The sequence below is a fragment of the Plecotus auritus genome (assembly GCF_963455305.1).
Source record: "Plecotus auritus genome assembly, chromosome: 5".
Classification (NCBI taxonomy): domain Eukaryota; kingdom Metazoa; phylum Chordata; class Mammalia; order Chiroptera; family Vespertilionidae; genus Plecotus; species Plecotus auritus.
The window spans coordinates 39,214,617-39,230,324 of record NC_137776.1 but is presented as its reverse complement, the minus strand read 5'-3'; the positions used below and the strand labels follow the sequence as shown (position 1 = coordinate 39,230,324).

At 39.7% G+C, this 15,708-nt stretch overlaps 1 protein-coding gene across 5 annotated transcripts in view; it reads right to left on the bottom strand.

Moving 5' to 3' along the window:
* The window catches only part of NCKAP1 (NCK associated protein 1), a 107,889-nt gene extending 92,531 nt beyond the window's left edge, over positions 1-15,358 (bottom strand). For 3 of the 5 annotated variants that reach the window (XM_080668450.1, XM_080668454.1, XM_080668451.1), the window contains exons 1-3: positions 14,273-15,358; positions 3,467-3,484; positions 2,301-2,411 (exon numbers count right to left, since the gene is read on the bottom strand). In XM_080668450.1, the coding sequence (XP_080524576.1) occupies positions 2,301-2,411; positions 3,467-3,484; positions 14,273-14,380 (237 nt within the window). In that variant the 5' untranslated portion in view covers positions 14,381-15,358. The remainder of the gene's footprint in view (positions 1-2,300; positions 2,412-3,466; positions 3,485-14,272) is intronic. The other 2 variants (XM_080668452.1, XM_080668453.1) reach the window with 1 other exon arrangement.
* Positions 15,359-15,708: the final 350 nt, after the last annotated feature.

The window sequence follows — 15,708 nt, the reverse complement described above, 5'->3', positions numbered from 1 at the left end:
CATGTACCTTGGTTGCGGGCACATCCCCAGTGGGGGGTGTGCAGGAGGCAGCTGATCGATGTTTCTAACTCTTTATCCCTCTCCCTTCCTCTCTGTAAAAACTCAATAGAATATATTTTAAAAAAAACAAAACAAAAAAACAGCACTATTATTAACAGTTTGCCCAGCAAATCAAGAACAGCAAAAATTCCTTATTTGCTTTTTAACAAAAGTTTTGCCACCATTCAAGTGATTATATATTTAAGCAGATCTTGCCAATTTGCTAAGACCTCATTCTTCTGAACTATGCTTATTCTGATGGAAACTTACACATACATCTATACTAATAAAAGGGTAATATGCTAATTAGACCAGACATCTTCCGGACATCCTTCCTGACAAAGCTGGGGGCATGGCCAGCCTGCAAAAACCACCCACGGCCTCTTGCCCAGGCTGGCACCGCCCCCCAGCAGGGACCCCACCCCAATCGGGGATGTGGCCGGCCTGCAAACCACTGCAGCCCCTCGCCCAGGCCAGCCCCATCCCAGCGGGGACCCCTACCCTGATCTGGGCCCCCTTCAGGGCAGGCCAACCGGCCCCCACCCATGCACCAGGCCTCTATCCTATATAATAAAAAGTGTAATATGCAAATTGACCCTAACAGCCGAACAACCAGAATGACTGCTGGACCAGTCACTATGAGGTGCACTGATCACCTCTTGGTACCTTTCCCCAGCCGGCAGGCTCCGGTCACCTGATGACCACCCACTTCATGGGCGGGGCTGGCAAGTGGGCGGGAACAGCTGACCTCTCAGTCCCTTCCCCTGGCCATCAGGCACCCACCGATCACCCAATGGCAAACAGCGAACCAGGGGTGGGTGGGGGGGGGGGGGGTGGGGCCAGCTGCAGGCAGCTGAGAAAGATGGCCCCAATTGCAGACCAGGCCTAGGGACTGTACCCGCGCCTCTAGTACTATATAAAAATTCATTTTAAAAGATTCTCTAAAGAGCTCAGAGATTTTGAGCCATGAGAAAGAGGTGCACTATATGAAATTAAATGTAAGACAGATTTTCATTATAAAATCTTTCTCATTCAGACTGAGTATATAATCTCTCAGATAAATTAGCTAATTAATGTCAATAACTAAGAGCTCTCCAAACAAATAATAGTGTTCTTATTAAGTGTATGCTTTGAATCACCCATTTGTAATGAGGAACTGAGATACCGTGACATACCAACGATAAAACATAATCTTCTATGAAACAAAGAGAGGCCTTATTAACCTGTACTTAAAAAAAAACACACACTTTTTTAAAAAAATTCTTTAAAAATCACTTTACCAGACTTATTTTATCAATTCCGACTGGTATTTTTCCCTCTCCATTAAAATGTTTTAAAGTAAAAGTGGTGTCAACAGGCTAACTACAAATCTTCAATGAGCATACATAATTTGAGGAAACCAAAAGGTAACAAAATATTAAAAGTAGGGAGATAATATGTAAGAGGAAATTTCTAGACTAAGTTTGTACATAAAGAAAAAAGATAGTAAAGATTATAACATGAGGCTATCAAAGACAAAAATAAGTAAAAGAGAGGATATGCAGAAAGATTCTAAGCCAATAAAATTTACATGAAAAGACCGTGGTAAGGTGAAAAACAACTCTAATTTTCTAAAATTAGATATTCATTGATGTTATTATAAATAACTACCAAAAGATATATAAATTTATCAGGAAGATTTTTAATATGATTATATTTCAATATACTAAGAAAAATTTCCTCATCTGAGAAAAGTAATATGGGATAATAAAGATCTTAACAATATCACCTTATTATATTATTAAATTTGAGAAATGAGTTTCTCAGTTATAAAGATACTAAAGAAATAAATATATTTTAAAACTAAACCTAATTACTAAAAACAATACAAGCTCTACTTCCTACAATAAAGATAAATTTTAAAAAGACACTAACATCAAAACAAAGATAAATTATAACTATATGAAAAAACTCCCCAACTAGTCATGCAAATATTCGGAATATATACATATCTATTACCTTACTCTCTGTTGCAACTTGAAAGGGAAGTGCATAAGAAATTAAGATATTATGTTGTGTGTAATAAAATGGCATGTAGTTCAGAGTCATTTTTCCCAGTTTCAGAGATAAGAACATTGTCTCTAAAAACCCTTAATCAATGTATGTAATTTGTATATCCAAATATAAGAAAGTAGACAAATCAGAGCTACTTCAAGCAGTCTACTGGTCATTACTTTCCCTTAATGGCTAAATAAAGTAATACAAAAATTTAGATGACTTACATTGTTGTTGCGGGTTTCTACAGCAGGAAACTTTCTGACTATGAATTTCACAGCAGATTCCAGATTTTTGTCAATAAGGTAGGATGGCTTTGCCTTGGGGTCTCCGCATGCCTATAAAACAACAGTAATTAAAAAAGTGAAGTGCATCCTTCTAAAACCAAGGAACAATAGTAAATCTGTAATCAGAATTTAGAGAGATATTTATTGTTTTTGGTGAGCAGGTGATAAAATGAATAGGCAAAGTGCAGGGACTGTCACAGCTGAAATATGCAATGGGAGACAGTACAGAGATGTTCTTCTACTGAAAAAAAATGCATGGAAAGTTTTAAAGCAGTTAACGCAGAACAGCAGTGAAGGAAAAAGCTCAAACCTAAAAAAAAAAGAAAAAAAGAAAAGAAAAAGAAAAAAAGTTCTTGGTTTGAGGTAGGATTGTATTCATCTGAAGCTAATAAAATATTACAAAATTAAATATTCAGAAAAATACTGGAAATGTTTCTAAGTGTTATAAAGTAAAAGCTTGTTTACATGTCTCTCCAAAATGTTTTCCTCATTCACTTTAAACAAGAGCCCTAGTTCAAAAGAACCGGAAGCTGCTAAAACTGTCTTTATAGTACTAAAGTGTGTTGTCTGTTCCTCTGAACATCTGAGTTACAGCAGTGTTTTCCATCAGACCAGCAGCACTTCAAACAATAAATCTACATCTGTTCTATATATACCTCATAAGCACAGAACAAATGGAAATGTTTACATTTTTATCACCTCAGTAGTACAGCATTCTCTATAGTAAACTGTAAAGCATTACATAAATGTAAGGTATCATTAGAACTTTTTATCTGAACTATCAGTAATACCGAATATAATTTTCAATACTGCTTACTGTTTCATTATGTGACAATTAACTGCTTGCTAGTGAGATGTTATTTCTTAGGGAATTAATAAAACTTTAACGTTCCTATTTCACTTCTTTTTATTGTATTTTTAAAAGGATGTGTTCCTTGAAAATTTATATCACTCTACTATGTATGAAGAAATACAGTATTACAATTTAATGTTTTTTCATTGTTTACTATAGCTATGTTGTGGATTGCAGAAAGAGAAGTTATGAAACATGAAACTGATCTGAAAGCGGGCAAGCGGGCAAAGGGAAGGTGAAAAGCTTTGCAAACCTTCCAAACTTGTCCTTGCTGGGGAAGCATTGTAATAAAAAGAGAGAAAATTACGTGTAAACAATGATTGTCAAACTCTGACATACGTTTCAGTAGAGAACTTATGCACTGCAGACTATGAATACCAAAACAAGATTAGAACTATATGGTGCTACAATTTTAAAGGTATTCTAAGTAGCGAGTTGTAGTATACAATAGATTCATAGATGTTATACTATTCATATATATTGAAATACTGTGTAAGGACAACCATATCAGTTTCTTGGTGCTCTTTCTAAATAAACTTAAAATAATTCTAGAAGGAAAAATAAAGACTACATGCAACTATAAAAATAGGAGCAAACCATCGGTGAAATTTTACATACCTTAAAAAGAAACGGTAGCCAAAAATAAGAATAAATTGTTATTGGAAGACTTGCACTTCAACTCAAATTGAAACTATTCTTCAGATATCACCTAACTTCCTTCCAATCCAAAGTATAAAAATCAATGCAAACATTCCTATATTTTCCAAATGGAAATAGGAATGCACTAAGAGTTCTGTTAATTCTCACACATAGATACAACAAAATTACTTTAAGATATTTTGAACTTCCTAATCTTTAACCAGACTGAACAAAAGGCAACTATGTAAATTCCATTTCAATATCATATTAAAATATATCTGACTTTTCCTCAGACAAGACTATCAGTTTAACGTTATTTCTTATAAATTAACCTTCCAATTAATCCACTTCCCCAAAATCCTACATAATAAAAGGGTAATATGCAAATAGACCAAACGGCAGAACAACCGAACAACCAATCAAAGCGTAATATGCTAATGATATGCTAAGGCTGCTCAACCGCTCGCTATGACGTGCACTGACCACCAGGGGGCAGACAGTCAACTGGTCGACCAGTCGCTATGTCGTGCACTGACCACCAGGAGCAGATGATCTGACCGATAGGTTAGCTTGCTGCTGGGGTCCAGGAGATCAATCGGGACTGGGCAAGATGGGCCCGACATGCCCTGGAGACCTCCCACAGTCCCTCCCCGGCCCAATCGTGCACCAGTGGGGTCCCTCAGCCTGGCCTGCACCCTCTTGTAATCCGGGACCCCAGGACCCCTCGGGGCATGTCAGAGAGCCGATTTCAGCCCGATCCCATAGGCCACTCCCCTTGGGAGGGCACCAGATGCAGGGCTCATGGCTGGCAAGCACTGCTGCAGCAGCACAAGCCTCTCCCGAATGGGACTGATTGGGTACGAGCCCACATCAGGCACAGTGGGGCTGGGATGAGCAGGAGTGGCAGGTAGGAGCTGCAGGAGGCGTTGGACTGCAGGTTTCAGCCCAATCCCTGCAGGCCACCCAGAGGGACCCCACCCATGCACGAATTCGTGCACTGGGCCTCTAGTTATAAGAGTAACTAAGAACTACATAACTAAGAATTTGTCTCAATAATAAAAATAGCTACAGATTAGCATTTCCTTACATCAGTGATAGAATGCAAATCAAATCAAGTTTCATAAACATGCCTGAGGTAGTGCCGAATTCTAAAGTGATTCCAAATTATGTTGTTGTTTTTTTAAAATGTTTTTATTGATTTTAGAGGAAGGGAAAAGGATAGAAACATCATTGATTGGCTGCCTCCTGTGTGCCCCCTACTGGGGATCCAGCTTGCAACCTAGGCACGTGCCCTGACTGGAAATCAAACAATCAACCTCCTGGTTCATGGGTCAATGCTCAACCACTGAATCACACTGGCTGGGCTGTGTTCAGTTTTTTAATGACATGTATTATCTTTCACATTCTAATTATGTAAAAAATCAGTTATCCAGCCCTGGCCCACGTTGGTTGAAGCATCATCCCCATACATGGAAAAGTGGAGGGTTCGATTCCCGGTCAGGGCACATACCCAGGTTTTGGGGTCAATCCCTGGTTGGGCACATACAGAAGGCTGTTTCTCTCTCTAATCAATTTTATTTTAATCAGGTATCCATTCTAACAATATTAGTGATTATCAAATAATAAAAATGATAGCCTACCATACTCACTTCCCATAATCACAAACTTTACTGTGTAAGAGTTTAATCAAGTAACTAAAAATATATATATGAGCAGCTCTTCCTGAGGTAAAATCTGAGTTATTAATAACTTACAGTTTACTTATTTTAATGATTTATAACATCAGCACCACTTCAGGGGCTTTTTCTTAATCAATAAGTTTGGGTCAAGATCTACATATGTGCCCAGCCAGCGTGGCTCAGTGGTTGAACATTGACCTATGAATCAGGAGGTCAAGGTTCAATTCCCAGTCAGGGCACATACCAGGGTTGCGAGCCCGATCCCGTGTGGGGAGTGCAGGAGACAACCGATCAATAATTCTCTCTCATCATTGATGTTTCTCTCTCTCCCTCTCCCTTCCTCTCTGAAATCAATAAAAATATTTTTAAATAAATAAAAAGATCTAAATATGTGTATGTTTAAAAACCTTCCAAAATTATTATATTGCATATCCCTGACAATCACTGGTCTCAATTTACAAATAAAAAATTATAATCCAAAAAGTTAAATAACTTGTCCAAAATTTTAAGAATTAATATAGAATCTAACTCTCTCAACCCACAGAATGTACTGCAAGTATGGAAAATGATACGAAGTTTAGAGGTTTTATGCCTGTAAGGAGGACATTAGACATTAATAAGATATTTTATAACCTTGGTTATTTTGTATCTATATATTCTACTGAATAAAAGCTCTGGAATCTTAAATAATAATTGGCTACAAAGAATTGCCTGGCTGAAGCTTGTATTCATACATCAAAAGTAACACAAATATAACTATCTTTTCCTTCCATCTCCCCCAGACTGGAATTTTTAACTCCCTTCTCAAGACTCCCACAACCACACTTACACACTTCACTAAGATAGGAACTTCTTGGCATTGAAAACTACATTTTAAAGTATGTTTCCCTGTATTCAAAAAGACATTCAATAAATGAAGAATAAATGGATGAACTAAAAGAAAACCCTCAACCTTTGGAATTAATTGAAATAGCTCATATGACTTATAAAATAGTTTTAAAGATGTAGTTTTATTACTGTTCAGTATCTACAATAAGCAACTATGTGATAAGAAAATATTTTCCAGTACAGGCTCTTTTACTTAAAACAAGAGCTTCCTTTGAAATTGGCATATATACACTCTACTTACAAACTAACAATTCAAGAGCTTATGAAATTTGTTTACTTATTTAACTAAAACACTTCAGTACAATATTGTTTGAAGAAATGATTAGATTTTCTCATCATGTCAAATTAAGTAAACAACTTACCAAAGTCTAAATACAAGTATTGCAAATTCCTAATAGGATCAAAATGAAGATTTTACTACATTTACCAATAAAGACAATATTAAAACCAGTCAACAAAAAAAACACATCCTGGGACTAGAAAGTAGTATTACTAATTCTGTCAAGTCCAAGACAGAAAGAAAAAGAACTACATTTCTTATATTTCACATCGCAGGGTTTTTCAACATGAAATTATTACCATTTGATTAGAATTCAAAATGTACAATGAAAAAAGTATGTCTGAAATTAGTAAGTTAAAAAGAAAACATCTCCAAGTGAGGAAATGACTGCACATATCCTTAAAATTAGGAAGATTAATGCTATTTCATTGTTTCTTTTAGTTTACACCTTCCTTTCTGCTTTATATGTACTCTTTATATGTATGTACTGCTTTATGTGTATTTTCTTTAGTATTATTTGTATGGTTAGTCCTTTCAGTTTGCACATTTTTTTTAAAATATATTTTATTGATTTTTTACAGAGAGGAAGAGAGAGGGATAGAAAGTTAGAAACATTGATGAGAGAGAGACATCGATCAGCTGCCTCCTGCACGCCCCCTACTGGGGATGTGCCCGCAACCCAGGTACATGCCCTTGACCGGAATCGAACCTGGGACCCTTTCGTCCGCAGGCCGACGCTCTATCCACTGAGCCAAACCGGTTAGGGCTCAGTTTGCACATTTTAATATGTCAGGGACTAAACTTCAGGAATAATCACAGAGAAAAATGTGTAAATATGAAAAGTAAATATAAAATAAATCTCCCCAAAATTTTTTGAATAAATTGAATTTTAAAATTCCTAATGCTAAACTATTTTTCATTTTATACATTACAGAGCTAAACAGAAGTCTCCATTAATAATCACTCTGGCCCTAACCAGTTTGGCTCAGTGGATAGAGCGTCGGCCTGCGGACTCAAGGGTCCCAGGTTCGATTCCGGTCAAGGGCACGTACCTTGGTTGCGGGCACATCCCCAGTGGGGAGTGTGCAGGAGGCAGCTGATTGATGTTTCTAGCTCTCTATCCCTCTCCCTTCCTCTCTCTAAAAAATCAATAAAATATATTTTAAAAAATAATAATAATAATCACTCTGGCCCTAGCCAGGTAGCTCAGTTGGTTAGAGCATCCTTCCAACACACAAAGGTTGCAGGTTTTGGATCTCCAGTCAGGAGACTCAACCAATGAATGCATAAATAAGTAGAACAAATCAATGTTTCTCTTTCTCTTTCGGGCTCTCCCCCTCTTCCCCTCTCTCTCTCTCTCTTTTTTCACTCCCCACTTCCTTCCTCTCTCTAAAAATCAATAAATAATCACTCTACTGATAGTATAAACTTAATGGTTTTTTGCATACAAATCCATACGAAGTTCATACAGATATAGTCTATAGTAAAGAAAACAGTTATTTCTGTAATATAATTACATATTTTCTTTAAGGCTACTGTGTCTTCAAAATTCTTTATCTCCCACAAATATTTCACTAGTGACTATATATCTAATGGTAAAAATAATTTAAGAGCTCAGATTCAGGGGCCAAGAAATAACAGTGCCAATCCAAATTCTTATTTTCTAGAGTAAGAATTGAGCAAATTATTTAACTGCTGCAAATTCAATGGCTTTATACGTATATTTAATGGATACTTACATCACAGATATAAGGACAAATTTTAAAAAATCCAAATACTAAACATACAGTAAGGCCTCAATAAATGGCATCTGGCATTACTTTAATTACACATTATTTTTACTGGACATAAAGAGAGGAAACTTGCCAAGCCAGCATGGCTCAGTGGTTGAGCATCCACCCAGGAACCAAATCGTCACCAGTTCAATTCCTGGTCAGGGCAAATACCCAGGTTAGGGGCTCTATCCCCAGCAGGGGGCGTGCAGGAGGCAGCAGATTGATGATGTTTCTCTCTCATCCATGTTCTATGTCTCTATCCCCTTCCTTCCTCTCTCTCGCTAAAAAATAAAATTTTGGGTTTAAAAAAGAGATGAAACTATTTAATTCTAGTAACATACAAAATGTACATCTGCTAAACCTGCACCAAAATTATTACTGGAATTTTACTTAATACTAACATTGCTAGTAAATCATCAAACAAGAATATGAATTAGATTTTCAATCATCCTAACTAGTAAGGACAAGAACTTTCAACACTGACAAACTTTTTCATCTGGGCCTCATTTTTAACATATTGGGTGTAGCTAGCTAAATATGTCCATTCCTTTAATATTCTTTAAATGTAAGTATATAAGCAAAAGATTAGGACAATTTCATTTGTATGTAAACTACCCCATGCTTCTTTTTAAATTTTATTTTTGTAAAGACCCTAATTTAATCATAATGTAATAAAGTACTCATGCACATGTTAGCAATTATACAGAAAAAGTTACAAGTATATATGGCTTATTTTTAAAAGAGATAGATAGACAGGCAGAGAATTTTTGAAGTCACATGTTTCTATTCTGTTGTTTTTTTTTATAATACACATGTGCTACTTTTGCAATTATTTTAAAGTTTTTAATATTTAAGTTATTTAACAATTCCACAAACACAAGATAATCTATCACTGCCACTTCAAAAACTAAAAACAATTTTTTCTTAAGTATTTTTCAGTGCTCTTTATCCCCTTAGCCTACCATCCAGAGTAACAATGGTCAAATCTTCATTTTTACAAGCACTTCCTTAAAAATAAAGTTACAAACAGACATAATAGGACTTGTTTAAATAAATAATATATCATTTAAATTCAGATTTGCGGAGAGATAATGTTTTATTCTTAACATGTTTAAGGCTCTTGATAATGAAATCCTACCGGGAGAAAAAAAATCTTATGAAGAGAAACATAACAGTGAAAGCGAGGGCTGAAGCTGGTCACCCTCCTTTTACCTTGCACTGCATCCTTCACATGCATCTTTTTTTGTCCATTAGATAAGTAGAAACCAGACAAAAACTTTCACTTTTACACTGCTATTCTATGGATTTTTCCCCCATAAAATAAATTTATCCATAATCATGGGAAAATGGCTGTGGGGAAAAAATGTTGCTTTAAGCAAGAAAAAAATGTAAAAGTGTTGAAATCTGCAAAAATATTTCATTTTTAAAAAAGTTGGGATGGGTCTTTTCTGTCCTTTATAGAGTTGAGGTAATAATTGAACAAGAGCAAAAATATGCAAGTATTAACCGAGACCTTTTTGGCACAGAGTTAACAAGTTCATGTTGGGGATGCAGAAAAAGAGACAGAAAAAACAAGAAAGAGTAAACAACAACAAACAATATTTTTTAAACTCAGCAAAAAAAAAAAAAAATGTTTTCTTTTGGGATTTGGGAATGTGTCTGCTAAATAACGGTAAAATTTCAGAAAAACATGTTGCTCAAAAGATTGCTGAGACTCCTAAATAAGTGCTATCTTATATTCCTAGACATTTTATTAAACAATTTTCACATTGTTATTGTCTTTTATCTTCATAAACAATCCAGTGAAGTAGGCAGAGCATTACTATCCCTTATTACAGAAAACTAAACTTAGAGCTCAAGTTCCTGTATAAAATGAGCCATAACTTCTTCCCTGCTACTTGACAATGAACTTGTAAAGATAACATAATCAGAGCTGGAATCGACTTTAGCATTCCTTTTACAGGTATTTTTCTCCCATTTCATAGATGAGGAGAAAAGAAGCTCAGGGAAGTCAAGATACCTACTTAATGTTACAGGACAGTGTCAGACTGAATATTGGAATGCAGACCTCCTAAGTTCTGGTCCAGTACTCTACCACCCATCACCAAACTGCCTGCCATGCCACATTCACAGATATAAGTAGCCTGAAAAATATTAAAAAACACTACATAAATGAGTGGTATTATTAGGTGTGGAAAAGGGAAGACATTTTTTTTTTTTAATATATTCCATTGATTTTTTACAGAGAGGAAGAAAGAGGGATAGACAGTCAGAAACATCGATGAGAGAGAAACATCGATCAGCTGCCTCCTGCACACCTCCTACTGGGGATGTGCCCGCAACCAAGTTACATGCCCTTGACCGGAATCGAACCCGGGACCTTTCAGTCCGCAGGCTGACGCTCTATCCACTGAGCCAAACCGGTTTTGGCGAAAAGGGAAGACATTTTTAATAAAAAAATAAAACTTCAGCCCTAGCTGGTTTGGCTCAGTGGATAGAGCGCCGGCCTGCAGATAAAGGCTCCTGGGTTTGATTCTGGCCAGGGGCACATGCCCGGGTTGCGGGCTCGATCCCGTGTGGGGTGTGCAGGAGCAGCCGATCAATGGTATTCTCTCATCATTGATGTTTCTACCTCTCTATCCCTTTCTCTTCCTCTCTGAAATCAATAAAAACAAACAAAAATAATAATAAAAATAAAAAATAAAACTTTAAGGAATTCAGAAAAAACTAAATTTAAATGTAAAAACTACCTACCACTTTCATGTCTTTTCCCTAAAATCCTCCTTTATATGTTCCTACATCTCTGATTAGACAAGTTCTCTAAAATTTCCATAACCTGTACATACTAAGATCTCAAAAATTTCACAACTGATGGAAATTTTTTTTTAAATGGGAAACATTTTTCAGTAACCATATTACATTCCCCCTAATGAGCATTAAAGCACATTCTTGATTATAGGTCACCGAAGTATTTTTCATATACTCACTCAAGTATTTCCATTGCACACTTGCAAACAGAGCAAAGTAATCAGATCTGATAGACAATCTAATGCACACATGCATTAATAAAAATATAACTGATTGGCAGACATGTATTATATGGTGGAAGGTTTTTTTGAGGACTGTAAGAGACTGAGATTGAAACGATTATGTGGTTTACACTGTCATAAAAATGCAGAAAGCATGAGCCATATAAACACATGGTGAACAGATCTTATTCTTTTTTTTTTTTTTTTTTTGGCAAGATTTTTGAACAAATGTTTCAATCCCTAGCCTGTCTTATAGACACCTCTACATAGGCTAAAAGATTCAAAATCTGATGTATCTGTATGCAAAATTACATGAGTGCAAACCCAAATCTATTATTAAAACTAGAGAATTATATATATATGTGTATATATATATATATATATATATATATATGTGCGCGCACACACACACACACACATATATCAGATATTGTAGTCATTCATTTCAACAAGGCCTTTAAGTTCTCATAGACGTGATAAATCCCAAAGTACCAGTAATTAGAAAATGAGTAACACTGTCCCTGCCCAGAGGGAACTCACAATCAGACAAGGCAGACAAAATATTTTTCAACAAACTACAAATATGTTAAGTGCTGAAATACATAACATTTCAATAACTCAAAATATTTGACACTTGGATATAATGATTATATTCAACTCATTTTAAATTTTACTAGTTCAATAATACAAGAGCCTGAAGTTTCTCAAAACAGGAAGTGAAAGAAAATATGCTTTTGAGAAAAAGCAGTTAACTGAAATTATAATAATTCAAATGCCCAGAATTTAGTTTAATCTTATTTAATTTATGAAGGTGGGGTATGTAAAGTTAGGGTGTATAAAAATGTATAATGTATGCTTTAAAAAAGGGTATTTTGCCCAAATACCCAAATCACTTTTGATGTTACTCTCACTTCCTCTTCTGAAAACCATCATAACCATTTCCTTTAACCACAATACCACAGGTCTAGTAACTTTTAGTGATGTTTGACATGCTTGGTGTTTTGGGATAAAGTTCATATAGAAACCAATTTCCAAGTTTGTTAACGAATGTAATCTCACAAAAAAAGTTCAGGTAAATGCAACCTGTAAGTAAAAATCTCTAAAATTAAATATTTTCAACCTACATAAATTTATAACCAAGGCTCTTTGGTAATTGCAGAGGGCTTCTTTGTAATAACACTGAGCCCCTGCCACATAAACTGTAACAAACTAGTAGGCATGTTACTCTCCCGACTGCACTGGATTTAGAGGCAACCAATCCTCTTTCATCCAGGTGAGCAACCGGAACACAGCTATCCTTATACAAAATTTATCACCATTAAGCCAGGACAGTATTTTCCTTTAGAATTACAGTGTCTGCATCAAATTGTTGAAATAAACCAGTTTTATACTTGAACCCCATGATATGAATTTCAAAAAATACATGCTTACTTCAGCAGCCCTAATCTATTGCTATGATTAAACTAAAAGGAAATACGTGTGATATATTAAAAAGCCAACAATAATTATGAAGATACTAGAGGCCCGATGCACGAAATTCGTGCCAGGGGCTGGGCCCTTGCAGCCCGGGCCCTCACAGCCCCAGCTTCGTCTGGAAGGTTGTCTGGACGGTCTTCTGCTGTTCCGTCTAATTAGCATATTAGCTCTTTATTAAATACACATTGGAAACTCTAAGGTACCCAAAAAACTTAATTCTCTTTACCAAATTCTTTAAACTTACCTACCTTGTCTTACAAGGAATAAGATTTTGGTTTCCTCCTAAGACAAAGTTATATATGTGTGTCTGTGTATACATATGTACATATATATGTTATCTCGTTACATCTATTTTTCTTAACTCCAACTCAGGCTACTATTCCTTAATCTGATGAAGCTCTGTAAAGACTTTCAATGGGCCTATTAGCTATAGCGACTGAAATTATAAGAATATGCTCTAGATCAGTGGTAGTAGCCACATATTTACCGTTTTTATTTTGTACAGAAGCCAAACTTTAAGAAATGGTGTTTCGGTACTATTAGACAGGCTTAGAAAACTAAGATGAGGAGGAGTACAGAGGGGAGGGAGGGAAGGTTGTTATTCCTGTTCTAGTGACTCACAGCCCAGAAGTATTTCAGAAGAAAATTGGTCCCACCCTCGCCTCCCCCTCCTCTCCACCTTCAAAATGAAATAACTGCACCTCGTCAACACGCTCTCACGTGGCTTTTATCTAGCGATCTAGAAGAAAGTGGCGAAGTGCGGGGGATGCGGAGTCCATCCATCCTGAGGAGCCATTCCCTCCCCACATTCCTACACTTACACACCAAAACACTGAGGAAAAAAAAAAGCGCTATCAATGGTAGATTCCTAATAACCTCAGCTATGGAACCCCCAACTTTTCCTACCCCACCCCAACCCCGTCCTTTCCCTGCAGACCCCTTCCGGGTCGAGGGTGCCGGGCACGGGGCGAAGGCGGCGGCGGCAGCTGCAGCGCCCCTCGCCCGGTGCCGACCCGGCCGGATCCGCCGCTGGGAGCGGGGAAATGGCTTCTCTCGGCCTCCGCAGGCCAGCGAGCCGCCGGGGGAGGCGCCCGGGACTCTGCATTAGGCCGCGGCGCATCCCCGCGACCCCGGGCCGGGCCTGACGCGGCGACGCCGGGATTTCGGCCCTGGACGCCGCCTGCGGCCCCTCCCCGGGGCCTCCCCCCACCGGACCCCCCCCCCCCCGCACCCCGGCCGCCCGCCCGCCCGCCCACCCGCCGCCCCGCCGCGGCCTCGCCGGCCCGGGCGCACCTTCTTGATGTTGTAGAGCCGGGTGAGCATACCGACGCCCCGGTCGTTGAGGATGGTGAGCTTCTCCGCCAGCTTCTGCTGACTGGGCTGCAGCACGGAGCGCGACATGGTGGTGCTGGTGGTGGCGCCGCCGCCGGCCTCCTCGCGCCCGGTCCCCGGCCCGCGGCCGCCGCAGCCTCTCTCGGGCCTCCTCCCCTCCCGCCCGCGACCTCCGCCTCAGGGCAGCACGCCCATGGCCCTGACGCCCCAATTCCGCGCGGGTGACAGAGCGAGGCGCGGCGGACACCTAGGGGTCCCTTCCCCGCAGCAGCCCGCGCCCCGACAGCCTCCGGCCTTCCGCCCGCCGCCCTTCCGTCCCCACCCCCGGCGCTCTCCGCCCCAGCCCCCACCGAGCCGCCCTCCCGGGCTCCTCCACTAGGTGTGGCGGCGGCGGCGGCGGCGTCTCCGCCGGCTGAGAACGAGGCCGCTTCCCGCAGCCCCGGACGAGCGCTCGGTCACCTGATCGGCCGCGCCGGCGCCCCCGCGAGGCAGGACGGGGAATTGCACCTGCGGGCCTCGCTCCGCCCCGCCTCGCCGCCGCCGCTCAGAACTCGGCGCTGGCTCAGACCCGGCCCGGCCCGGCCCGCCCGCTGCGCCTGCTTTCGACCAGGAGTCCTGAACCGGGATCGAGTAACATTTCCACGCTTGTCCCGCTTCACCCTACACCCCTCTCCTTCTAGTTCCCAAAAGTTGCCTTTGCGCACCCCTCCCTCAAGGAACCCGCGGGAGCCCGGGGCGGGGCGCGGGCTTCGGGAGAGGTTCTCCCGGGAGTGGGCTGGCGGCTCCACGCCCGTTTCCGCCCACAGTTTGACAGACGCTCGGGCTGAACGCGGCAGATGCTGTGCTCTGCGTGGCGGGCATCGCCGCTCCGCATCCCGTCCTAACTCCCCCGCCTGCAGGCGGTTTGTGAGGCAGGAGGTCGGAAGCGAGGGCAACTCCAGTTCCTGAGATAATCCGAACCCGGAATTTGTCCGCCAAGAGCACCCATCCGGAGAAGACGCGAATCGAGAGGCCCGGGCGTGTGGGAGGCAAAAAATAAATGTTTGTTCAATGAATGGAGGAGCGCTCCCATTTTTTTTTTCTGGCCTCCACCCTAAACCCCACCCCTTCTTGGAAACATTCTACCACTTTTTCATCTCACGGTTCTTTTCCCCTCGGTTTCTTCCCAGCCACACTCCACAGGCTATTCCCTCTGGTCAAATATATCAGACATGGTTCCAAAGGTGTTTAACAAATCATGGATTTGGGTAAATCGACTGGAATTAAGAATTCCAGCCAAGATGATTCAAGCTTTGATATTTTGGGCGTTCATTTCCTTCGATGTGCTAACCGTTTCTATTTTATTCATGGATTTTAAGTGAGTGAAAACATGTTATTCCACCTTCAATAAAAGACAT